This window comes from Salminus brasiliensis, chromosome 12 (assembly GCF_030463535.1).
Source record: "Salminus brasiliensis chromosome 12, fSalBra1.hap2, whole genome shotgun sequence".
Lineage (NCBI taxonomy): Eukaryota > Metazoa > Chordata > Actinopteri > Characiformes > Bryconidae > Salminus > Salminus brasiliensis.
Window position 1 is genome coordinate 35,731,749 of NC_132889.1, and position 25,738 is coordinate 35,757,486.

The 25,738-nt window shown below is 41.4% G+C and overlaps 2 protein-coding genes across 2 annotated transcripts; both read left to right on the top strand.

Annotated features, from left to right (window-relative positions):
- Window positions 1-1,633: 1,633 nt before the first annotated feature.
- On the top strand, window positions 1,634-7,615 carry LOC140573824 (uncharacterized). Its single transcript, XM_072693407.1, has 5 exons — window positions 1,634-1,837; window positions 3,017-3,137; window positions 3,599-3,758; window positions 4,758-4,881; window positions 5,218-7,615. Exons 2-5 carry the CDS (start codon window positions 3,045-3,047, stop codon window positions 6,287-6,289), a joined length of 1,449 nt encoding a protein of 482 aa, XP_072549508.1. The 5' UTR covers window positions 1,634-1,837; window positions 3,017-3,044; the 3' UTR covers window positions 6,290-7,615.
- A 2,426-nt stretch (window positions 7,616-10,041) lies between these two features.
- rras (RAS related) lies at window positions 10,042-22,731 on the top strand. The gene is made up of 7 exons (XM_072693408.1): window positions 10,042-10,265; window positions 10,874-10,972; window positions 13,655-13,742; window positions 14,176-14,278; window positions 17,547-17,655; window positions 17,754-17,872; window positions 18,515-22,731. The coding sequence occupies exons 2-7, from the start codon at window positions 10,886-10,888 to the stop codon at window positions 18,600-18,602; spliced, it is 594 nt and encodes a 197-aa protein (XP_072549509.1). The 5' UTR covers window positions 10,042-10,265; window positions 10,874-10,885; the 3' UTR covers window positions 18,603-22,731.
- Window positions 22,732-25,738: the final 3,007 nt, after the last annotated feature.

Genomic DNA, 25,738 nt, shown 5'->3' on the forward strand with positions numbered 1-25,738 from the left:
GGGCCTTACATTTAAGAAGCATTGACTCCAAACTTTTGAACACAGAATACAGTGCACAAATATGAATTAGGCAGTTAATATTGCAATTGTCAATATTTTGTTGTTTATTAAATGATAGATTACATAATGTACTGATAATCTTTTCTGCATCACAATTTGATTACTTTTGTAAAATGAGGCGTTAAACATGTCACATATATATGTATATGTGTGTATATATATAATAATTTTAAAAATTATTATTATTGATCCCAAATCATTTTCTAACTAATTTGAGAAATATTTAAGATGTGCACATATCAATAATAATTATTAAATATGTATTATTATTTATTTCTTGATTTATTTATTTATTTATTTATTTTACAGTTTTCTGTCTGAACTTCAAAGGTGGTGGGTGATATTGTGTACATTTTTAGCCAAACTAGCGTTATATCATTAAAATAACACTGATTCCAAACTTTTGAACAGTATTGTATACGCATGTGACAAAGTATGAGTATAAATATCATATATAGAAGTATAGATTATACATAGAAATGTATAGCGGTCAAAATATTGTCATTTATTTAATAATATATTCTGCAGCTGTTAATGACAGATTTATGTTTTGTATTTCTCTCATACATTATATATATATATATATATAATTATAATAGTATAATATAATCATCTTTCATCATTTGAAATATTAGAAAATGTATAAATATTCAGAATTATTATGGATATTATTTTTTGATTGCATTTTTATGATAAGCTCTGTGAGGGTGATATTAGGGGATACAGTATTTTACACACAATTTTCTGCAGCCAGATTAGTCTTAATAATCAATAACATTTATTATAAGATATTATACCTTGTTAGTAACATTTTATTAGACGTTTAGTCACTACATGTAACTACAGGTCCTGGGTCACATTTCCTCCCCATGCCATGGGCCATTCTCCTCAGTCTGCTGTAACAGTGGGCCTGTGTGCATTCAGTGGATGGGGCTAAATGAAAGCGCCGACGCCGTGTTAAAACTGTAGAGTCAGTCCTCTCCACCCACACCTCCACCCTCACCCCCACCCAACCTCCACCAGCCAGAGCAGCAGTGGTGTTATTTCAATCAGGTACAGTGAGCTAAGCCCTCTGAATTATACATCAGGTTCGCAGGACTGACACAGCCCACCCAGGAGGACCGAGAGCAGGGTAAACAAGACTGAAATAGACCAGGATCTCACGGCCCACGCGGGAGGGCAGTGAACAGGGTACACGGACACAAGACTGGACTGGACTGGCTGACCACTAGCCTCCCCACTGCAGCCTAATGTTTATGTTGTTGTTTTTTTTTCAGGAAATAAAATGCTCGTTATTCGTCCTTTTATAAGGGATAAGTGACGCTCTTTGCATTAAAGCACGCGATTCATAATAATAATCATAATAATTAATAAATTAATTAATAATAAAAAAGGCGCTTCAAAGGCGCTTCAGGACAAACTGATGATGTAGAGCAAACAGAGCGCGTGTGCGCATGCGCGCCTCCACGGCGGCGCTCCTGCGCGCTGATTGGCTGAAAATGACATCACAATACAACCGCACTATTCTTAGGTTCTAGAATCGGCATTACGTCATTTTTTTCTGCCTCGCGCAGGTACAGGAGCTGCAAACAACAACAACAGAAGCAGCAGCAGCAGCAGCAGCAGCAGCAGACAGCAGCTCCTACACTTCCCTCACTTCCACGAGGCTTATCAGCCTTTTCCTCGCGCTGCACTGCGACTATACTCCACCTCTGGACACTGGGTTTATTTTTGCGTCCTTTTCGTGCAGCATTTTCATTGCATACACGTTTGCTTGGTGAGTTTTTATATTCATATTTTTACTGTGTTTTTTTGTGCAGTTCTGCTCATTGCTGAATGGTCGAGGCTGTGGTGTCAGTTAGGCTAAACGCAATGCAATGTGCAGCTTTGCACTGGGGCGACTTTTCTGTGTTTTTGCAGCATTTTAATTCCACTGCTGATGTTGTGAGACTATAGCTACTGTATGCAATATGCTCTTCTACCCCCAGTTGTCTATTAGGGCTGTTCAGACCACCCAGGACACACATTATTACGCCACTGGACCTTTAATTTATTTTATTTTATTTTTATATATTTCTTGCAGCATTTCTGCAGCATTTTGGGTGTTTTTTATTATTAATTTAAGTAATGAAGTACAGCTGCGTAATCCTGGGGCTCTAGTGTCCCTCAGTCAGTGCGCACTGGCACTGTTGGACTAAATGCAATATGCTGGTTTGCATGACGTCGACCCTCCCGGACTGTTTATTCATTTCTGTTTCATTTTTGCAAAATAAAAATATGCAGAAATTCCTCATTTATACTGCATACAAGTTTGCTTAGTGATTTGTGTTCATTTCTGAAGCTCTTTTGTTCCTAAATCAGTGGGTTGACACTTTTAGACTAAATGCATTACTCTGATATTGTACTTTTAACATTAAATAATTCATTAAATTAGCTTAATTTATACTTTTTCTTTGTTTTTATCACTAAGGTTGAAATATCAGGCATTTAAATAATAAATATAAATAATATTATTCAATATTATTTATAATTTAATCAATTTATTGTAGCTTTTTGAGTAGTTTTAGAAATAATATAGAAAGTATATAAGTATCTAGACACTATTATGGATACTTCTACTATTATGATTCACTGCTGCTAGTGCTCTAGTGCCTATAAGCTAAGGGCTGTTGTGCTATTAGTGCAATATTACTGTATGCAGTATGCTGTTCTCCCTCAGTAAGGGCTGTTCAGACCGGCCAGGGCACTGAATTGTGTGGCAGTAGTAAGGAAGAGCTACAGCACTTGAAGTGCAGTGCTGAGTTTACATATGCAGTATTTACATCCAGCAGCCTAGCCTTGACTAGTCTATTTGGTCTAATATCTTAGTATTTTGTGCAACCGTTTAGGCATCTGATGTTTAATGCATCACTGGCGGTCGGTGTTCCCTGAACTGACCAGCCTTCTTTCCCTCCAGGTCTGGACAGCAGGACCTCTGTGTAGAGATGGTTTTCTGCAGGGAAGGTCCTTCTGAGCGAGCTCCGCTGTCCCGTATCCTGCCGCAGCTCTATCTCGGTGCAGAGATGGATGTAACCCAGGTAGCCTTGATATCTATCCACCCTGCATGGATAAGCTTAGCTGAGTGAAACCAGTCAGCAGAATACTAAAGGAATCTATATGTCCAAAAGTTTTTGGACACCTGCTCATCAACATTTCTTCGGAAATGAAGAGTAGGTCTGTTAATGTGGTGTTTCTCCTCCTTTGCTGCAGTAATAGTCTTTACTTATTTGGGAAGGCTTTATACTTGATGTTGGAACATTGGGGCTGATTGCATTCAGCCATGAGAGCATCAGTGAGATCAAATACTGATGTTCTGTTGGACCTAACACAGTGGCAGTGCTCCACAGCCTAATGCTTGCACTGTGACCTTAAAGGTCCAGTGTCTGTATACTTTTGGACATTTTGGACATTTTTTTCTTTGAAACGTTCTCAAAGTTAGACTGTTTTGTTTGGGCTGCCTAGTGACTCTCTCTCTCTCCCTCTCCCTCTCTTCTCTCAGGACTGTCTCTCTGCCCGGGGTATTTCCTATGTGCTAAGTGTTAGCCGTTGTTGCCCTCAGCCCTCATTTCTGCCCCAGTCTCAGTATCTCCGGATCCCCATAGACGACTCTCTCCGGGACGACCTGCTGCCCTGGATCCCCCAGGCGCTGCACTTTATTGGTGAGGGGCCCTCAAATCTTCCCCAGCTGCACGCTGTGCATCGCAGCTGCATTACATCATTACTGCACTCTGGGAACATGGCAAGAACACAGAGTTCCCTGCTTGGGCTTTGTTCTCATGACTCTGAGGCTGTTCAGAGAGAAAGTCTCGGGCCTAGTTCACATTTACAGTGCTGTGACGTTGTTGTATTGTGTACAGCATCAAAATACAACATGCATGTGAAGTAAAACCACTGTGTAAATTATTGGTGCTTGAGTTCTGAAGTCATGCCCATATTTGGAAACTGTGATAAACAGAAATAGTCCAAATCTCATATGGTTCACTACAAATAGGTATTTTTTGCTCCTGGGCTCCCCCTACAGTTGTGGAGTATAATTCACATAGACTCCACTGCTGTAAATACAAATCATGCCTTAGGCGCCCCCTCATGGACTGCTGTACACATGCATTTCTAGACAAGCTGAGAGCTCCAGAAGCAGGTCTAAACCAAAGTTCTGTAGTACAGTAGCAGCGTTCCAGCCTGGAGTGGCAATGACAGAGACGCCATTCTCTCTGTTTCAGTCAGTGGAGCATCAACATGGTTCTGAAATTGCTATTTTTGGGAAACATCATAGCTAACATGTCCATGTGGGGCCTGTATGGTTGGACAAGTGGAAACCAGAAAGTTTTGTCCTCTGGTTTCATGTTAGATCCACATATAGAGGCCCACCAGGGTTAGTGATGGGACCAGAAAGGGGTTAAACACGGGTCACATCTGGGTTGTACACTGCATTTGGGGCCTAGATGGGACCCATGTGAAATTGAGGTGGGCTATAATGATGGGGCCCATTTGGGAAGACCAACTGAGACCCAGTAAAACCTACCTAGCCCAGTAGTAATAGATTTAATGCATATATTTTGATCATTTAAAATTCCCATCCTGTCCTAATCCCATTTTCCAGCTTGTTTAGAGTATTACACCACATGACTGGACTTATGAGGCCGGTTTCTTCTTTTTAGATGGTGCCATGTCTCTCGGTTGCTCTGTCATCGTCCACTGTGCGGCAGGAATCTCCCGCTCTCCAGCTCTTGCTGTTGCTTACATTATGTACAGCCTGGGAATGGACCTGGACCATGCTTACAGGTAAGGAGTGAATTAGGTGTGGCCTTAGTTGACAAGTTTGGCCCCCAGTGTTGCCACAGCCATCCGTAAGCTGGAGTTTTAGAGAGCACAACTGGCCTCATCATTTAGCATTCAGATGCTAGCCAGTCTAGATGTCTGTTATTTGACATAACAGCACATTAAGCTGACCAATGATGTCCAGCACTGGTAGCATCAAGTCGTATTGGGTACCATAACTGGAGGAGGAGACCGGACTGTCAATAACACTGTTATAACAGCATGAAATGATCACATCCCAATACACAATACAGAAGCGAAATCTAACCACTTACCTTTCACATCTGTTTATTCCTTCAGGTTCGTGAAAGAGCGCAGGCCTACGATTTCCCCAAACTTCAACTTCTTAGGTCAACTGCAGGTCTTCCAGGGCACGCTTCCTCTGAAGAGCGGCAATGCAAACCAGCCCCCACATCACCTGGTCAGTTCTTCTGACACCAGCAAACCAGCCAATGGCAACTCCAGTTCAGGACTGTTAACCAACAGTAACGTGCAGGACAATGTTACAGATAATAGTCATGTGGTCAAGGAGGAAACCAAAGCAGACGTATACTGTGAGAACAAGAGCAGCATAAGGGAATGTGTTCTGACCCCGAACCCAAAGCCAGAGTTTACTCTATCTCTCTCCAATAAGCTCAGATCTCTGACTTTAGAGCCGGCAGAGGTGCAGAGATCAGCCTCCACCCAGCAGGAAGCGCACACGCCGATGCCACCAAAGCCTACCCACCTTCAAATCCCATCTCTGTTAGAAAAGCGTAAGAGCCTCACTCTGTCCCTCACACCACTCTGTCCTAGTCCCCAGACTGGCCACCAGGAGGCAGCAGCAGTTAGCAACAACGTTAGCAACAACGTTAGCAACAACTGTGCTCAGAGCGAGGCGTGCAGTGCCACTGTTGGCCAGAGGCGGGCACCGAGGGGAGCAGGAAAAGCCAGAAGGCTTGATTTATCACTGAACGGTGGCAGCAGGTCCAACAGCAGAGAGGCCTCCTCAAGATGCAGCTCAGGGTCAGGGTCGCAGAAGAGAAGAGGCTCGTCCTCAGGAAACAGGGCGAAGCAGGAGCAGCCGAAAGCAAAGCCATCCCTGCAGAACAGAAGGAGAGACTGTAAGACAACAACAACAACAGCAGCCGCAGCAGCAGCAGCAGTAAAACACGGGCAGGCCCAGAGCTCAAGCAGTGCTGCAGCTCACCAGCAGGAGGCGCCAGGCTGTGCAGTGGAAGCAGTGGAGGTTGTAGATGCAGACCAAAGCCCCATGTCACCCATCAACCTGACCATCAACAGACTCTTGGGCTGGGGGGAGCGTATGCTGCTTGGGGTCCTTCTTGGCCCCCATATCAAGGTGGGCCAGGCTGCTCTGCCATACAGATGCTGAAGAAAGTCCGGAGGGCACTGAAGATTCGTTCGTGCACTGAAAGAACCGATGCACTCCAGTGTGTTCATCATTTCTACATTATTAGATTATAACGGGGGTAGGGATGCACCACGATTTTGGGAAAAAAATGGGATCGGCACATGACTGCTTTAAATAATCGTCCGATATTTGTTTACGTATTTATTGAACTCCAGAAAAGGAGAGTTTAGATGATGCTGCACTACTAAACTATCTGCATGTTATATTTCTCTGTGCACTATATGGACAAAAGTATATGGACAAAAAGAGTTGGCAAGGCTTTCTACTAGATTTTGGAGAAACGTTGCTGTCCCTATCCCTAACTCATCCCTGAAGGATTGGATGGAGCACCATCCATCCCAGAGAACAGAGTCCTTCCACTGCTCCACAGCTCAATGCCGGGGGGCTTTATACCCCTCTAGCCCATGCCTGGTGTTAGGTACTGTGCCAATAGGTTCATGTTTCTAAAGGGACTAGACAAGCTGTGTATCAGCAGTGGGTGCAGCTGAATGACACTGAATGCATTCATTAGAAGGGGTGTCCACAAACATTTGGACATATAGTGTTCCAGCATAGGCATATGTGCAAATATCGGCCGAACCCCACAATTCCTAATCGGTGCATCCCTTCAAACTTGTGTTGATGTGTATTGTCAATTGCAAAAAACCTTCAATGGAAGTCAATGTATAAATATTTGGAGCATTTCTATTGGTCCAAAATGATTCTATTGGCAAGACTGATTGTGTTTATGTGGAAATGACGCACGCACTTGCAGCAGGTCAGTTCAGTGCATGGTTTTTTTTTTCAGTGCACAAAGCCACTGAGCACTGCATCGAGATTATTTAGCTCCTCAAATGAGCAAGAAGGGATTTTAACGAAGGAGGAAAAAGGAACTGAAAGGCAGGGGAGGGGGTGTGAATAGATGTATGAGTGTGTACAGTTGTGTGCTTTTCCTATTTTTGTGAGAGTGACTTTTGCTTATTTGACTGGACTGCATGTTGGGCCTATATCCGAAATCGTTTGTGTGACAGACACGTACACTTCTGATCTGACGCTCTGTCGTAAATCGCCTACTTGCTGTCGATTACTCTACAAATGCACTGACCGTGTAGAAATGGCTGAAGAAGAAGACTTTGCTATACGTCTGTTCTATTTTATCGCACAGTCTGCCTGTGAATTGATTATTTATTGAACTGATTATTGTTGTTATTTATAAATCAATATTTTCAGGTTGACTGGCTATTTTAGCACTACGGCTTGTACTGAGACACAGTGTTCATTAAAGACGACATATTTTACACTTTACTTTACACGCTTCTTCTGTTGAATCTTTCTACATGACTACATGAGCTTCCATAGAGACTTGTAGGAAAGCAGACACTGTTGTAGGGTCTGGAGACACAATCTAAACACAATTTCAGGCAATTTTATATTGTTTAATATATAAAATTACTTAAACACCTAAACAACTGCAGGAGATACTATCAGAATGATAAACTCCTTGTTTTATTTATGACATCTATATTAAATCTGAATGAATCTGGGAATAAAAACATCCAATAACTAACTGTTCTGAATGCATAAGAAGGAATATAGAGTTCTTCCACTGTTTTCTTAGGGAGGTTTAGTTGTGTCACTGTGTAACACTACCTCCACCATGTTTGGAGACTGTACTTCAGCCAGGCTAGCTGCTGATCTGCTTCAAAATGGGGCTCAATTACAGCCACCAAGAGGGAGAATCTAATAATATAGGAGCGACTTCCGTGATTTCAACACACAACTCAGTTTCCAAAAAACTATTTTGATGAACAAAAATCTTCCAAAAGTTTGTAATTTTGTTATGAAAATATGAGAAGAATCTTTTTAAACATGTTTTACAACATAAAATAGTGTTAATTATATTTTATTCACTCTCCCTTAACATATATATAAATAGACAGATAGATAGAGAGATAGATAGACAGACATATAAAGAGAGAAGAGTGTTATTGCCTGTAAAACATTATATCACAATTTAATTAATTTTATTTTAACAATACTCAGAGATTTAGGTCATATATGAGGTATGCAAATATTGCTAATGTATTTTTAAAAATCATTCATCATATCATTCAAAAGCCGTCTAGCATCCCTGTTAATAAAGCTTTCTTTTTGCCTCACCATAATCATATATATATATATATATATATATATATATATATATATATATATATATATACATACATTAACATTATATATATAACATAACATTATAACACATTTTAATTCATTTCATTTTAAGAACACTGAGAGATTCAGATAGTATATTAGTTAAAACTGAAGAAAATGTAAATAATGATAAAAATGTAAAAGTAAATATTTAAATAATTTGTAAAATGTAATTCATAGAATAAAGTTAGGAAACTGTTAGGACATCCCCACATGTATTGCTACTTCATGTGAACCACGCTGTTTCATATATACATACACATATATATATATATATATATATATATGTTATTATTTATTTTTACATAAAATATATATATATGTGTGTGTGTGTGTGTGTGTGTGTGTGTGTCAGTTTTAAGTTGGTTTAACTTCTCCCATCTCCACTGGAATATCCTGAGCACTTAGCCATGTGCTGTCTTTTAGCAGGACAGTGTTCATAAATCAGTCTGTGAACAGTGAACTACCCGGAATCACATCCGAGGAACACATCATTTACATGAGTATTTAGGTGGAGTTCAAACAGAAATGCTCCAAGAAAAGTTACTACGCCCTTTTTACTCATGTCCGGGGAGTGGAGCAGATGACGAGGGCATGAGCAGAGCAAGTCATGCAGAGTTCCACTGAAGCTGGAAACTGGAAAATGACAATGATCCCAAATCGTAAAAAAAACCCAAAAATATACCTGAGGGGCTTCAGTGTGAGATATATTCTTTGTAAAACAGGCAAGAAAACAGGTTCGTGTGTGTGTGTGTGTGTGTGTCTTTCGACGAGCAGCTAAACGCCGTAAAGTCGTAAACTTCGAAACCTTCTGATACGAGGCGCGCTTGAACGCACCGTGCAAGTATAGTGTATTTATCATATAAGCTGGTTGGGCCAATTTCAGCCCACCCAAACGGGTCTACAGACCCCATATCGATCTAATTCGTGCAAATACAGCTTTCCTTACGCCTCACCATAATCCTATCATTCATATTCTAAACATAGAGCAGTAAAATACAGCTAAACAGTGATTTTCCCTGATATCAGTCACCACGCGCAGCGGCCAGGTCCGTGTCCAAATATGGAAACGACGACATGCAATTACTCCAGTCCTCACATCCGGTGGAAGCAGCCTTTTTTTAGTGTAAAATCACGACTAAGATCGTAGATTAAGTTTAATATCGTATTTGAACCAATTTTAGCCTCGATTCGATCTAAAAACAGCTATTTTCTTTCCTTCATTTGTAAAGAAACGCTACGAGACACTCCCATTCTTCACACAAGGCTACGTAGAAATCAGCTACGCCGCAAGCGTTTTTTTCCGCACCCGTTTTACGGCAAGTCCCGCCTCACCTGGGCTAGGATTGGCTGGCTGCTCTCCTCGTACGCTGCTACGGTTGGCTACTTGTGCGCGGTTCGGCCGACAGCCAATCCCAGCTTGGGAAGCGAGCTGCTTACTATCCAATCCGATCGCGAGGAAGGCGGGACTTGGTCGAAAATGGGTGGAAGAAAAAAAAGAGCACGGCGGAGGGAGAAAAAGTAGCCCCTGGCTTTGAAAAAAGTAAGTGAGACGTAGAGGGTCGAGGACAGATCAGCGAGAAAAAGGGCGAGTAGAGCTGAAAGTCGTTTGGATCCGAGGTTGAAAATGGTTTGAGGGTTTTTAAGGCTGGTGTTTGTGCTTTAGAGCAGCTGAGCCGCCCGTTTTAAGTTGTAGTCCGTCTGACTCTGTGATAAACTCACCCAAGCAAAGGCGGCTGCGGAAGGGAAGGTAAGTTAATGGACGTTTTCGCCCTCATTGCCTGGCTCGGTGTGCAGGCCTTTGGCTGCGTTTCTCTGTTCAAGCTGCTTCTCCTGCCAGAATATAGATTAAAACCAAGCGGGAAGTGTTTTAAAGACACTTCAGCTCATTTAAGGTGCTGTTGAGTTGAGATTTGAGGGATGTCCAGCTGAGAAACCAGCCACACTGGAGAAGTTTGAGGAGCACATAGGCAGCTAAGCTGTATGCAGAGCCCACTTCATCACTCTGTAATGGTCCAGGATTTTTTCCAGTCTGTTTTCACGGTTCTGGTCTTGTTTTCCTGCTATAAGCTGTGAAATGTGGGCAAAAACATGTAATGTTTTGGTTAATGTACTTAAAATCAATTGACAGGGGTTTTACTTGGCTTCTTCATTTTGGTTTTGAGGAGGTGCACCTTCCTTCTCCTGGTGTTTTACAGCAATACAGGAGAATAGAGCTCAACAGACCTCCTCTTCTTCTTCTTACTGAATGAACAGTAGTGTGTACTGCAGGTCCACAAGTTCTCACTATGGACCTAAAGGTGGCTTTCTCCAGGTTGAGTCAGTTTTTAAAGTTGTTTTGTCTTTATTTTGCAACAGATCAAGCGAGCCATGTCGTCAGAGGAGGAGAGATACAAGCTGGTGGTGGTGGGCGGAGGTGGTGTAGGGAAAAGCGCACTGACCATACAGTTCATCCAGGTAAACACCTTTTATTGGCTAAGACCAAAAATGTAGGGCAGGGATGCCCAACTTTGAGTCCAACACAGTTCGTTGACTCTTCGTTGACTCTTCGTTGACTCTTCGTTGACTCTTCGCTGACTCTTCGTTGACTCTTCGTTGACTCTTCGCTGACTCTTCGCTGACTCTTCGACTCAACAGGAAAATTGAGAGCTAGACGGGCGGTCACCTGATACACCCTTGATCTCCCGAGATTGTCACAATACAGAAAATATAGATTTTAACATCAATACCTGCATGAGACTATGGCATAGAGCTGGGCAATATGATGACATTTTCTCGTATCGTGATGTATATATTGTTATCGTGATGCACTATGTTTTTCTAAACATATGGAGGATGTTGTTAGAGCTTAAAAAACTCCAGATCAACTGCACATTTTATTACCAGCAGCGTAATTAGACTGGGTTAATTAGATGAAGAGCAGCAGATGTAGAGTATAAATCACTGTATTCAGTACAGGAGATCTGAATAGTAGTTTATAAGAATCTGTCGCTACTGATTTGTTTAGTTTGTGATTACATGATAAAAATATTGTGATAAATATTGTGTATCATCAGAATGCCGGTAAATATCACGATCGCCCAGCCCTAATATGGCACAACAGTAAACATGGTCTAAACACACACTTCTTTTAGTGGAAGTCATTGGAAAAAGACTTTATTCCATTCTGGAGCTTTTCTATTGGTCCATGACTTGAACAATTGCCAGATTCCTACAATGTCAAAAAGTAAAAAATCAGAAAAATGGCGTGACAGCGATGACATATACTGTACAAATTAACGTGCCTACTTTTTTTGTTTGTTTGTTTGTTTGTTTTTTGGATCTATTGATCCAAGTTATTCCAATACATATTTTGTCAATTTGCAGTATTGGAAACCTACTGAACTACATTAACATGCGGGTTAGGTTGTTTAAGCTCATAAATAGGCTTGTTTATGTGATTTGGTTTTGGTTGATTGACTACATCTCTAAAAAAATGGAAATTTGTCTTTTTTTTCCTAGATTTTTTTTTCTTTAATACCAAGGTTAAGTAAGTGTGTTACCAGGGCTTTCTGCTAATGTTTGATTTAAATGACCGTGGGAAGACTGAATACATTGAAAAAATGGGGGGAAAACCAGGGCTAGCTTGCAGTGTCAGGAGAAACAGAGTCCTCATTTGGACGAAAATGTTTTGGTCACTGAGGTTAAGGTTAGGTTAGGTTACTTGTAGAGCAGACTGAAATAGACTGAGTAGTCTTTAAATTGCTTATGTGGTTTCTGACCCTGACAAAGTGGACACCAAACATGATCTTGACGAATTAACTCTGTTTTGAGGAAATCGGATGTACGTTAAATCAGATGTTTATACATCAGACAACAAAAATGTCCTGAATATGTGGAAAAATTGAGAAACCAGGACTAACCTACAGTGTCGGGAGACAGACAGTGCTCCTGACTGTAAAGTGTTCCTTTTTATAAAACTCTTTTGTTTTGGTCACTGAGGTTAAGGTTAGGTTTAGATTACTGGCAGAGCTGACGTAAATAGACTAAGTAGTCTATAAGTTGCTTATGTGGTTTCTGGCCCTGACAAACTAGACGCTAAACATGGCCTTGAGGGATTAATCATATTTTGAATGAATCAGATTTGTATGGAATTATTTTTACTTTTCCTTTAATACCAAGGTGTTTGTTCTAAGTGATTGTGGAAGTCAGGCTTCTTTTGTTTTTGTACATTTTCAGGAAAATGTATAAAAAACCAGGCCTAAACTACAGTGTCAGGAGAAAAAAAAGTACTTCTTTTTACAAAAGCTCTTTCATTTGGTCACTGAGGTTAAGGTTAGTTCAGGTTACTTGTGGAGAAGACTGAGAAGAATAGGGTGATAATTAGTTAATAGTCTGTAAAGTGCTTATGTGGTAGCTGACCCTGACAAACTGGACAGCTAACGCGTCTTGACGGATTAACTATGTTTTGAAAAAATCAGATTTTCCTTTAATAACAAGGTTTCGTAAGTGTGTTTTTCAAGGGCTTTCCACTGCTGTTGCTCTGAATGACAGTGGAATGTAGGCTTGCTTTGTTTTTGTACATTTTCAGGACAAAAATGTCTTGAATATTTAAAAACTGGAGAAAGCCAAGACTAAACTTCAGTGTCAGGAAAAACAAACAGCTCCTTTTTACAAGAACTCTTTTGTTTCGGTTCATGGGGTCAAGTCTTGAGTTAAGTAGTCTCAGCGGTCTAGTTTACTTTGGTTTCTGACCCTAACAAACTGGACACCAAGCTTGTCTTGGAGTAAATCAGATTCAGTTTTTTGGACCTTTTTCTTAAATAACATGGTTCAGTTAGTGAAGTAACTGGTCTTTTTGGCCCAGAAGCTCATTAGTGTTAATGAAATGGTTGTCTAACTTAAAACACTAGATTTTCTAAATGTGTAGCATGGGTTGGGCTTTATGTCCAGTGTCATACACTGTTTACAACTCATCAGATAAAGCTGTTTCAGCTTATGTAGACTGTAAGGGTGAGCAGTTATCAGTGTGTTTCAATGGGCGGTGAAGTCAGGAGGGTTCTCTCAACATGTCCTCTCATGTCTAGGCCCGAAAGCCTCTTTGTCTGCGAGGCAGAGCACTCTGAATGCAATAACATCTGCCTCCTCTCTCTCTCGCAGTCTTACTTTGTGTCCGACTACGACCCCACCATCGAGGATTCCTACACCAAAATCTGCACAGTGGACGGGAAGGAGACCCGATTAGACAGTACGTCGTCATTCACCTCAGTGGAATTTGTTTGTGTGTGTGTGTGTGTGTGTGTATAGACAGACTATGGCCTGAAGGAGCTCCAAGGCAGCAGATATTTCGGAATAGGGTGGCATCAGTGTGAATCATTAGCTTTAATAGTTCCAGCCCAGGTTTTGTTTTGACTTGCTGCATCAGTTTGTCAGCACATAGCTTTCAAAATCAAGCCACCACAGTTTAGTAAGCCTGAAACTGTGTGCGTCTGTGTAGGTGTAGGTGTTGATGAATGTGAGTGTGTGTGTGGGTGGGTGAAACACAGCCCCTAAAGTGTTGTGGTTTTGTTCTGTTTGTGTCTCCTCTTGCCTTTGCAGATCGATTACTACACATCGTTCTAACCATGTGATTTCATGTTACACCTGACTGTGCACCTCTTGTGTGTTTCTGTGTGTGGTAGTTCTGGACACAGCAGGTCAAGAAGAATTTGGAGCAATGAGGGAACAGTATATGCGTTCAGGAGAGGGCTTTCTGCTGGTGTTCGCCCTAAACGACAGTGGCAGGTAGGTTCTGCTTCTGTGCTTCTGTTGGTCCATTTATTGTCCAGACACATTAATATCCACTCGCCAAGCTTTCTGAGGGACATGCAGTTATCCAATCGGCCCGTCATGTGACAGCAGTGCATACAGTCCATACAGTCAAGCAGTTTCAGGTAATGTTCACATCAGACATCATAACGGAGGAGCGTGGCTTTACTGTTGGAGTCAGACAGGCTGGTTTAAGGATTTCTGGGCCTTCTGATCTCCTGGGATTTTGTAATAAAGAAAACCCATCCGGTGAGCGGCAGTTCTGCAGCCTTCGATGAGAGAGGTCAACAGAGGATGGTCAGGCTGGTTGGAGCTGGCAGAAAGGCTACAGTAGCTCAGATAGTCTGTTCAACTGTGAGGAGCAGAAAAGCAGCTTAGAATGAACACCACCACCACCTCCAACCTTGAGGAGGATGAGCTACAACAGCAGAAGACCACGTCAAGTTCAACAAATGGCCACAGGGGTAATCTTCTAACGGCTACTTTCAGCATGATCATGCACCGCATCACATAGGAAAGGTCATGAACATGAAGATGAGTTCAATGTTCTTCGTGGTGGTTCTCCATCACTGTGTTCATCATTAGAACATCTCCAAAGTTCTCCTCTCTCATGGAGTCTAGTATTATTTAGAGTTCTACTCAGATCAACACCTGGTTTGGTGGTAAATCAGGGCTTAATGATGGTAAATCAGGTGAGCTGCTGCTGCTGCTGCTGATGGAGTTGAACACATCCTCCACGCTGTGCTGGCTGGACTGGGGGGCGTCCAGGAGAAACCTGGAGGAACCGAGCTCTGTTCCTCAGACTAGCTCACCCACAAGATCTCACTACTTTCTTTCTTCAGAATGAGAAGCTCTTGTTTCTCCTTTTTACTGGATTTATGTTCACCTGCTTTATCTGTTCTGATGAGATCTTTCTCATTACTGAGATAAAAGGTCTTAAATGATATTATTAGGCAACTTCTGCACAGACCTGTATGTATTTCTGTATGCGTTAGGGATGCACCGATCCCATATTAGGATTGGAGATCGGTCCAGATTTTAACAAAATTAGCTAGATTGGGTATCGGATCATAATAATTAGGGGATCCCTGGAGCTGATCCTTTCTCTTTAATTTGTTGGTGTGAGACTGCACTAAATGTGCAGATAAATAAACAACAAATGGCAATTTAGTACATTTATATCTTATATATAATTTATATATAATTTATTATATTATATAAAGTAATGAATGCGTCAATCCTAATGTCTCTCCGACATGGTGAGGTATCCGGTTTATTGTTACAGCAATGATATTGGATAATATCGGATATCGAGCGATATGCAATGTTTATGTATCTACATCGTTATCAGAGCTGAAAAAGCCAGATCGGTGCATCCCTAGTTTAGAGCTGGGCAATATGACGATATTTTATCGTATCCTGATACATTTTGTTATGGTGATAAAAATAAACACTGGTGCTTAATAAACACTGATCAGCTGCAGGTTTCCGTACTAACAGTGTAATTCGACTGGTTTTGGTATTCAGTACAGGAGAGGATCTGAATAGTAAATTATAAGTTATAAATTATCTGACGCTACTGATGTTTATAGTCTAAGATTACATGTATTGTGATAAATATCGCGTATCAATATTTAAATATTGAAGTCTTTAAATATTGTGATCTAGTGTTTTCTCCATATCGCCCAGCCCTAGTCTGTAGGTCAGCTGGAACGGGGCCCCTGCCATGTTGAGATGAACCTGTGTTTTTCGTGTTAGTGGGAACAGAGAGTCCCTTTCCTTTGTGCTTGAATGAGAAAGGGAACAGAGACTGTGTAGGTGTAAAGAAGTTTTTCATGAGAGAGCTAACCATTGTGTGTAAGCGTGTGTATCTGTCAGTCATGAGTGAGAGCGATAATGTGTTTTTGTGGTCTGTTTCTGAGAGAATGGCTCAACTCAAGACTGTTTGTGTGCGAGTGTGGCGACGTGGGTTAGTTTTAATCTGCTGTGTGGGAATCTTCAGACATGTACACAGACAAGGCAGATTACAGTAGCTGGTTTTCTAATCGTGTGTGTGTGTGTGTGTTAATGTATGTATATATGTGTAAATACGCTCACACACACTTTGCCTGATAATTTGCCACAATAGACGCTGTTCTAGCTTCCCCTCATTCAGACTGTTCTGGAATGATGAACGATGAATAGGGGAGGGGAGAATATACTAGAACACGATGAATAGAGAAGAATATACTAGAACACGATGAATAGGATAGGGGAGAATATTCTAGAACACTATGAATGGGGGAAGGGGAGAATATTCTAGAACACTATGAATGGGGGAAGGGGAGAATATTCTAGAACACTATGAATGGGGGGAGGGGAGAATATTCTAGAACACTATGAATGGGGGGAGGGGAGAATATTCTAGAACACTATGAATGGGGGGAGGGGAGAATATTCTAGAACACTATGAATGGGGGAAGGGGAGAATATTCTAGAACACTATGAATGGGGGGAGGGGAGAATATTCTAGAACACTATGAATGGGGGGAGGGGAGAATATTCTAGAACACTATGAATGGGGGAGGGGAGAATATTCTAGAACACTATGAATGGGGGGAGGGGAGAATATTCTAGAACACTATGAATGGGGGGAGGGGAGAATATTCTAGAACACTATGAATGGGGGAGGGGAGAATATTCTAGAACACCGTGGATAGGGGAGAATATTCTAGAACACTATGAATGGGGGAAGGGGAGAATATTCTAGAACACCATGGATGGGGAGAATATTGTAGAACACTATGAATGGGGGGAGGGGAGAATATTGTAGAACACTATGAATGGGGGGAGGGGAGAATATTCTAGAACACTATGAATGGGGGGAGGGGAGAATATTCTAGAACACGATGAATAGGATAGGGGAGAATATTCTAGAACACTATGAATGGGGGAGGGGAGAATATTCTAGAACACTATGAATGGGGGAGGGGAGAATATTCTAGAACACCATGGATGGGGAGAATATTCTAGAACACTATGAATGGGGGGAGGGGAGAATATTCTAGAACACTATGAATGGGGGGAGGGCAGGAAATGATTGTCTGTGACATACAGGTGGAATTGGGTGGAAAATGGCAGGAGTTGTTTGAAGTGGTCTGGCGTCTCCACTGGGTTTTATGAGTTTAGGTATCAAACCTGTGCCAAATAAAACACCCTCTGAGGTTATGCAGAAATTCTCATGTGCTTAAATATCCTCTTTCAGTTACAATGAAATCCAGAAGTTTCACACTCAGATTCTGCGAGTGAAGGATCGGGACGACTTCCCCATGGTCCTCGTTGGCAACAAGTCGGATCTGGACCAGCAGAGAGTGGTAAACACCCCGTAATGCTGGCCTGAGAGTGAGAGTGAATTTGGTCTGTGTGTTTTTAGATAACGTCATCTTGGCGCATGTCGGCATGTTGATTTCAGGTCTCCAAAGAAGAGGCCATGGGGTTTGCCAGGGAAAACCGGATCCACTATATGGAGTCATCAGCTAAGAACCGCCACAATGTGGACGAAGCTTTTCTGGAGGTGGTTCGAGCAATACGGTAAAACCCATTAAGAGCACAGTGCTGATCCCAATCAGTGACATTTTCATTAAACAAGCAAAGATTTACTGAAGGAACTATCACGCTCTCTCTTACTCTCGCGCTCTTCCTCTGTTCTTCCCCTCTTGCTTTCTCTCTCTCTCTCTCTCTCTCTCTCTCTCTCTCTCTCTCTCTCTCTCTCTCTCTCTCTCTCTCTCTCTCTCTCTCTCTCTCTCTCTCTCTGTCTGTCTGTCTGTCTGTCTGTCTCTCTCTCACTCACTCAGACAGTATAATAATGTATGTATTTATTAGGTAATATAATATTATATAATTATAAGTAATAAAAATTGCTGAAGAAAAAGAAAGGAAATAACATGTAACAAATAACATTTACATTTAGTACATTAAGGGTTGTGATTTTTATTATATATATATATATATATATATATATATATATATATATATATATATATATATATATATATATATATATATATATATATACACGCACACACACACACACTCTGGAATTTCTCAAACACACAGCTGATCATCATTAGGGTATGAGATGCAAGTTTTTGTTGTTTTAATTAATTTTTCAAATTTATTTAATTATTAATTTAATTTTATTTATTTACCCCACCCCCCCACCACCCTTTACAGAAAGTTTCAGGAGACAGAAAGTCCTCCTATGCTCACAAGCTCCTCTAGGAAACAGAAGAAGGGCGGCTGTCCCTGCTCCATCCTCTGACTGCGGTGTCCATATTGTTGCCATGGAGACTGAAGCCCCACCCTCTCGTCTGGTGCCTTATATGTCTGCACTGTGTGTGTGTGTGTGTGTGCGAGCATGCATGTGTGAATGAGAGAGACTGTGTATCCATAACTGCTTATGGGGGCATTTTATGTGCCCAGTGTAAGTGAACAAGTGTGTGTGTGTGTGTGTGCTTTTAGTGGTAGTAGCGGGTGCATACATGGTTAATATGGGACATGATTGTCTTTGTGAGCAGCAGAGTTTAATCTTTACACTTTCCTGGTGTTTCTCGTCTGCACTTTGTGTTTTTATATCTACTACGTTTTAGAATATTTCTCTCTTTCAGTTCCCATGCAGGTTTTAATGAGGGTCATTCGTGTCTAACAGAACAGTGTAGACCACCGTAGGGGGCAAAGGACGGATGAGAGGTACATGTAGAAAACAGTTTGTACATATTTAATGCACATATCTACAGTATGCACACAGTCCCTGGCTGCTTTGACATGATTGGGCTGATAAAGCTGCTTCTTTGGTTTAGTAGATCAGGTCTTCTGCGCAGATCCCATTAGGAGTGAAGCATTTGACCGGTGACATCAACCTAAACGTCATTCGTCTCCTCCTGTTAACCAGCCCTGGCTGCAGGGAAACAAGATAAAGCTCTGAATATGTGAAGCTGACCAGTCCAGGAGCAATCCAGCACTGTGCAGTTACGGTCGGATTTACCCCCCAAATGCAGTCGATACAGTTGATTTAGCCCATGTTTATAGATAATCGTGTGGAATAGTGTCTGATCCAGTGTCAGAAACCACATAAGCAGGTTTTGTAATATAATATATATATGTTATATACACCTGCCATTATCATGCTGTTTGTATCCGGACAGTATCTGGATCTACTTTGACCGGATTCTGTTTACACTGCTCATTAAAATGCGTGCCCAGTGTGATCGGATGAGGTCCAATTTTACTATCCTGTTTAAAAAAAAAAAAAAAACCATACACACACCATTGGCTCTGTTTTACTTCCTGTTTCACATGAAAATTGTTCGGTTAGAACAGGTTAGAGGAACTGTGGTGATTCTACAACACAGTTGAATAACAGATGGTTCTTGCATTCTCGTAAAGCGCTGTCAGAAAATGTGACAAAGGGAACAAACTCTGTAATAGTGCTCTCATCTACCAGGAAATGAGCATGAACTTGCACCTATAGGATAAGCATATACAACACTAGCAGCTATTATAATAATAATTATAATAATTCAGGGTCAATCTTTCATATTCAGTTAGATTATATAGAGCATGTGGTTAGAAAAATGGTCCCTTAGTTTTTCATCCAATGTACTTTCCTGTCCCTGTTAATTCTTCCCAATATAACCTCATAAGTGCATAAAGTGCATAATGCAGTCTGAGTGGTTCTCATTGGTTCGTTGTCGCCTTCCATTCGTTATTTGCTACGTTAGCCTCGTACTGATCGACTGTATTTGAATGAAAGAGGGGAGATCCACTTGATTACTCGCCACAGCTGAGACTGGTATGTTGGAGTCAGGCTGGTCATTTAAGCTAGGCGCTGTGCAATGTATTGTTACAGTTTTATCATAATATCAGTGGTCTTTGCAGTAGGCTGTAATGTGCTAATAAGCATCAAACCAATCACCGTGATTCTGCTGTGTGCTCTAAGCGTCCTGACCAATCACAGTTCCAGATAAATGAGTGGGTGTTTTAATTATTTAATTAATTTCTGTAGCGCCAGGCATATCACAATCGCAGTATGTAGCAGTATAATCACAATAGTAGTATTTTTTTATAAACTGGGCTCGCATTTGTCAATTGCATTCGTTACAGCCCAGTTTGATCAGACTGAGGGATGTTTCTACACACAGTGCTCTGTACTGCGCAAAAGGCATCTGAGGAAATGATATGCAAAGCTATTTATTTGGGCAAATTGAGTGCATTTTCTCAAACACATACACTTATCAACCACAATATCCTGGATATTTGTATATATGGATATTTGTGTGTGTGTGTTCAAAGCTCTTCTAGTTTCTATGCAGCACCTAGTTTATCTTATCAGTGTCTGGAGTTCACAGAAAAGGTCAGTACCCAAAACTGTGCACTTCTAACCAACGGATCAGTCACTGTGCTGTCGGACAGTCAATTCTGACCACTGACTTTTTGTTTATTTGGGTCTATTCTAAGTTTCAAGGCCCAGAACACACTCCCTACTTGCATAAATAGCTTTAAGCAATGTTCATCACTGCCTAAGACCTTGTGCACAGTGCTGTATAGTGTATGTGTATAAGACTTCAGGTCACATCCATGTCCACGTGTCCTCCACAGACAGTTCAGTGTGGGTTTTAGCAGACATCAGCAGGCGTAAGGAGAAACTCCACCAGTTCGTGAAACGTCTGCATAATTCAGTAGTTGAGATGCAAACAGTCGTACAGAGTGAGAATATGTGTGGAATTGTTTGTTGTAGGGAAACTTGGACCCCGTTTAAACCTGCTCACTTCATGTGTCTTTGAGTATCCGGATCTGGAGAAGGCCAAGCCACGTAAAACGCAAGTGTAAACGCACCCAAGACTCATTTAACCATCGCTCAGACCACTTCAGGAGAAGGTCTGAGACACATTTGAGCCAGAAACCCTCCCAGTACAACCCAAACACCAGTAATAATTGCTTCACATTGAGCAGATCTGTATATTCTCTCCCACCCAGCGATCAGATTTCAGTCTGACTAACTTGAGACGCATTTGACAACCCAGAGTAAACATATGTGGCTAAAATCTCATCAGGATACAATCCAGATAGTGCTCACATGAGGTGAGCAGGTGTGAACAGGGTCTTGGAGAATCAGATTTCTGTACAGTGGTAGTGAATAGAATAGAATAGCAGATGTTGCCAACAAATAATAATGCCATTATATTTACTATCCGAAGCCAGTTCGCCAGTGAACTTATCACCACCATCTTCAAAATTTTACAGGTAATGATGTTGATGATGGCACAACATTGGTAAATAATTAATAAATAAAAAAAGGAACTAAAATACATCAATCATTTTTAATTATCAATGTTTTGCAGTCATCAACATTACGTATGAAATTCGGTCCAAAAAAAAGGAACGCTCTGTACGCTGTGTGACTAATTCTGCTGCAGTGGACCAATAGAAATGCTCTAAATGACTTGGAATTAACTCCTATTCTACATTGACTTTCATTCAAAGTTAAGGATGCTTTTGCCTTCTTCTGTAAAGTCGCCATTTTGGAGATTGTGTAATCTCCCTGTATTGCAAAGTGCTTCTAAACTTTTTAAAAAGAGAGGAATAAGATGAAACAGTAGTGTTTGGGCTGCTTGTGGCTCCATTAACAGTATGATTTTAGTATTCTTATAAACCAAAGATCGTGATGTCTATGTTTGCACACCTTAGTCCTAACAAACAAAGTAGTTTGACACTAAAGTAGGTTATTTGTGCCTTTTTGTACTGTAACTCTGGGGATGGGTGTTTTGTGTGTGTCTGAATGTGTGTGTGTGTGTGTGTGTGTGTGTGTGTGTGTGTGTGTGTGTGTGTGTGTGTGTGTGTGTGTGTGTGTGTGTGTGTGTGTGTGTGTGTGTGTGTGTTGGAGAACAGTTTTATGTGGCTGTGTGAAGGTACTTGTAGTTTGTGCATTTTGCAGACCGTTGTGTGTTAAAGCTTGTGCTGTTTTTGTTTGATCTGCTTTAAGCCTACTTGACTTACTTGATCAGTATACAGTGATTTGTACGCAACAGCCAAATGCAATGTATGTAAAACTTAGCAGACCTGCCATGTCCAGAAAATATGCGGTAGTTCTTTCTGTGCACACCAGAGGGCGCCGTACTCTTCAGAACCGAAACAGGCCTGATCGGCACAGTTTTCAGTACGAAGGCCGGGTGCCGGTAGGAGAGGCGTATTTTAATGTCATTTGAAATCGTCTCCCATATAAACTCCAGTCATTTCATTTATTATAAATCCAACTCTTTATACCAGTGGCTCTGAATGGACACCTGTCAATCACGCTGCACCATTTAGGCTTCCATTATAAAATGTTGACATTTTTATATTGAAATTGATCTAAAAACTTTTTGTACACAATAAAAATAGTATTTACTTAAGCGTAAAGACTGTGTTTGCTTCTTTGTGTGTTGCCATTACGCTGTGACTTAACATTATGTCCATTCGATCAGCTCCACTTCCCATATAGCAGCACTGTGTGGTTCTATAACTCCAGACTGTCGCCATCTGTGTCTCTGCAGACTCTGTTATTACCCTCTTTTCACCTTCCTGTTCTTCAATGCTCAGGACCACACAGAGCAGGTAGTATTTGGGTGGTGGGTCATTCTCAGCACTGCAGTGACACTGACTGACTGACATGGTGGTGGTGGATCAGTATGATTGAGGACTGATAATAGTCCACCAACCAGAAATATCCAGCCACCAGCATCCTGTGAGCACTGATAAAGGACTAGAGGATGACCAACACCAAAAAACTGTGCAGCAACAGACCAGAGAGCTTCTGCCTCTGACTTTACATCTACAAGCTGGTCCAAGTAGGTAGTAGTGTCTAGTGGAGAGTGGACAGACACAGTGTTTAAACACTCCAGCAGCACTGCTGTGTCTGATCCACTCGTACCACCAGCACCACGTCAGTCAGGGTCACTGCAGTGAATGTGAGAATGACCCACCACCCGAATGCTACCGGCTCTGTGTTGGTCAGGTAAACATAAGGACAGAAATCTCTGACTCTAAGCACACCTGTAATGCAAACCTGAGGGCAGGTGCTGGAGCTTCCCACTGACTTCCATTATTAATATGATAGCATCACTGTTAGCCATTTATGTTTTTTATGTTTTGGCATAATGTGACTTTGGCAGTTCTTCTTTATATTGTATCAGAATTTCTTGATAAATGGGCTAATAGAAATGCTCCAAAATGACATGGAATTTAATATCTTTACATAATCCTCTTAGCTTTCAATGAACGTTTATCTCCTCCTGCGAAGTTGCAATTGTGGAGATTGTGTGTGACCACAAAGATATAAATTATTGTCTATATTTGTCAATCAGATGCACCAAAATTGTGGCCTGTGGGATATCGAATTTTTCTTGTGCATATCTTCAGAATCCTATACACAAACTTTTGGGTTGATCACAAATATATTATTCTAAATGGTTTTAAATGCAGATGGAAAATATAGATCTTCTAAAGCAGTAAATCCAGCATCATCTAAACATCCTGCTCTTTTAGAGTTCAATAAATACTTACAAATCTAAACACCTGTACAATTTCTGCTCAAAAATGAGTGTTTTGGTGACCCCTATGCCACACTCAACAAATCAGGGTCCTTCAAAGGGTTCTGTAAAGAACCATTTTTTTGAATGCGTGGAGAACATTTTAGAGGTTTAAAAAAGGTGGATGTAAAGTGTTTTTTGTTTGTTTGTTTTAATCATTTCTATTTATAATATATATTTTATAAAAGGCCAATCCCTGTTCATGTCAACTCCCCTATGGCCATCAATTGACATCAGTTGACTGCTCACCGAAAGATCGTTAATATAGGGTCCTAGGTCTCCTCGGATACATGTGAGGCCAATTTCCACCTCTATTTTGAACTGCGCCGATGTAGCATCGCCAGGTAGCTGCAGCCTCGGAGGAAAGCTCTGGATCAGACGCCTGTGCTGACCAACATCACACTAGGAGTGATGAGAGGAGGAAGTGCCATTAAACCCCCACCCATGACCCACACCTTTATGAGAGCAAGGCCAGTTGTGCTCTCTCTGACTCCGGGTGCTGATGGCAAGCAGCATGACCCGGGATTTGATCTGTTGTAGGCTTGAATCTGGAAGCGTACGTGGTTCCTGACAGAAGAACAGCACTGTCCACTTCACTAATTCTTCACACTTCACTTAAAACTCCAGATTTCTGCATAACTGAATGGTTAAATTGGTTAAGTTCACTCATCTGCTCTACCGAAGCCCACTTACAAAACACTTCCATGGCGGAGGGATACATGTAGGCCATTACAAGACAAAATAGTCCCGTAGGAAAACGTATTTTACAGATATACCATTGTTTTACCATCCATCACCATTCCATATTAAACTCAGACGACGCGTGTAGGTTCACTGGTGGGTTTGGCTAGGAAAAAAAAGTGTCTATACATGGTTGTGTTGTAGTCACAGTGCCGCCTGGTTCCATTTCACACCAAACCCCACTCTGCATGACTCTGTTTACATCTCAGCGAATGAACTACTCCGAAATCGAAGTCAGTGGAATTGCCCTTTAACCGCTGCCACAGTTGAGCGACTCTTTAGTTTGCCTTGCAAAAGAAACCAGCCAATAATCCCATTTATTGTAGGCTGTTCAATCCTATTGGCCAACAAACCCTGAATCCAGCCAATCTAAGCAGAGCCCCTCCAGGAGCATCCAATCGCAAATGTGCAGCAGGCCTGAAGCTCACTTTAGCCTGGAGACAGGGAGGTGCTTAATAAGGGACTGCTGAGATATATGGGGGCTGGAGGATTGCCGGGCTTATATTCACAAAAACTGTAAGTTTAGCGAGACTGGCAGGAGATCTAGCCGCCTGGACGGAGGACGGATAGGTCAGTTTTCCAGATGTATGCGGCCAAACACCTTTTATTCACTACATGTCCAAATGTTTGTGGACACCCTTTCTTATTTATGCATTCAGCTACTGAATATCTTATCTAGTCCCCTAAGAGAAGTACTGCCAATAGAATAGGACTCTCTGGAGCAGATAAACATGAACCTACTGGCACCATGCTATCTAATGCCAGGCGTGGGCTAGAGGGGTACACAATACACCCCCCCCCCCCCCATTGAGCTGTGGAGCAGTGAGGAACTGTGTTCTCTGGAATTATGCTGGTCCTCCATCCGATACTTTTAGATTGCTTAAGGATGAGTTGGGAATTTGAGGATGAGGTGGGTGGTGATCATCCAGCATCCTTGCCTCACTAACAGTGCTTTTGTTGCTGACTGCAATCAAATCCTCACAGCAATGCTTCAGTGCAAAATCTAGTAGAAAGTCTTCCTTGGACAGTAGAGACAGTTACTCCCAACAAAAGCAGGATAGACTCTTTTTAATAATACTCCTGATTAATT

Excerpts from the sequence above, each read along its gene's own strand:
- LOC140573824 (XM_072693407.1), top strand. The coding sequence starts at position 3,045 with ATGGTTTTCTGCAGGGAAGGTCCTTCTGAGCGAGCTCCGCTGTCCCGT. Across the intron at positions 3,138-3,598 it reads CAGAGATGGATGTAACCCAG|GACTGTCTCTCTGCCCGGGG; the intron begins GTAGCCTTGATA and ends CTCTTCTCTCAG. Across the intron at positions 3,759-4,757 it reads CCAGGCGCTGCACTTTATTG|ATGGTGCCATGTCTCTCGGT; the intron begins GTGAGGGGCCCT and ends TCTTCTTTTTAG.
- rras (XM_072693408.1), top strand. The coding sequence starts at position 10,886 with ATGTCGTCAGAGGAGGAGAGATACAAGCTGGTGGTGGTGGGCGGAGGT. Across the intron at positions 14,279-17,546 it reads GCCCTAAACGACAGTGGCAG|TTACAATGAAATCCAGAAGT; the intron begins GTAGGTTCTGCT and ends ATCCTCTTTCAG. Across the intron at positions 17,656-17,753 it reads ATCTGGACCAGCAGAGAGTG|GTCTCCAAAGAAGAGGCCAT; the intron begins GTAAACACCCCG and ends TGTTGATTTCAG.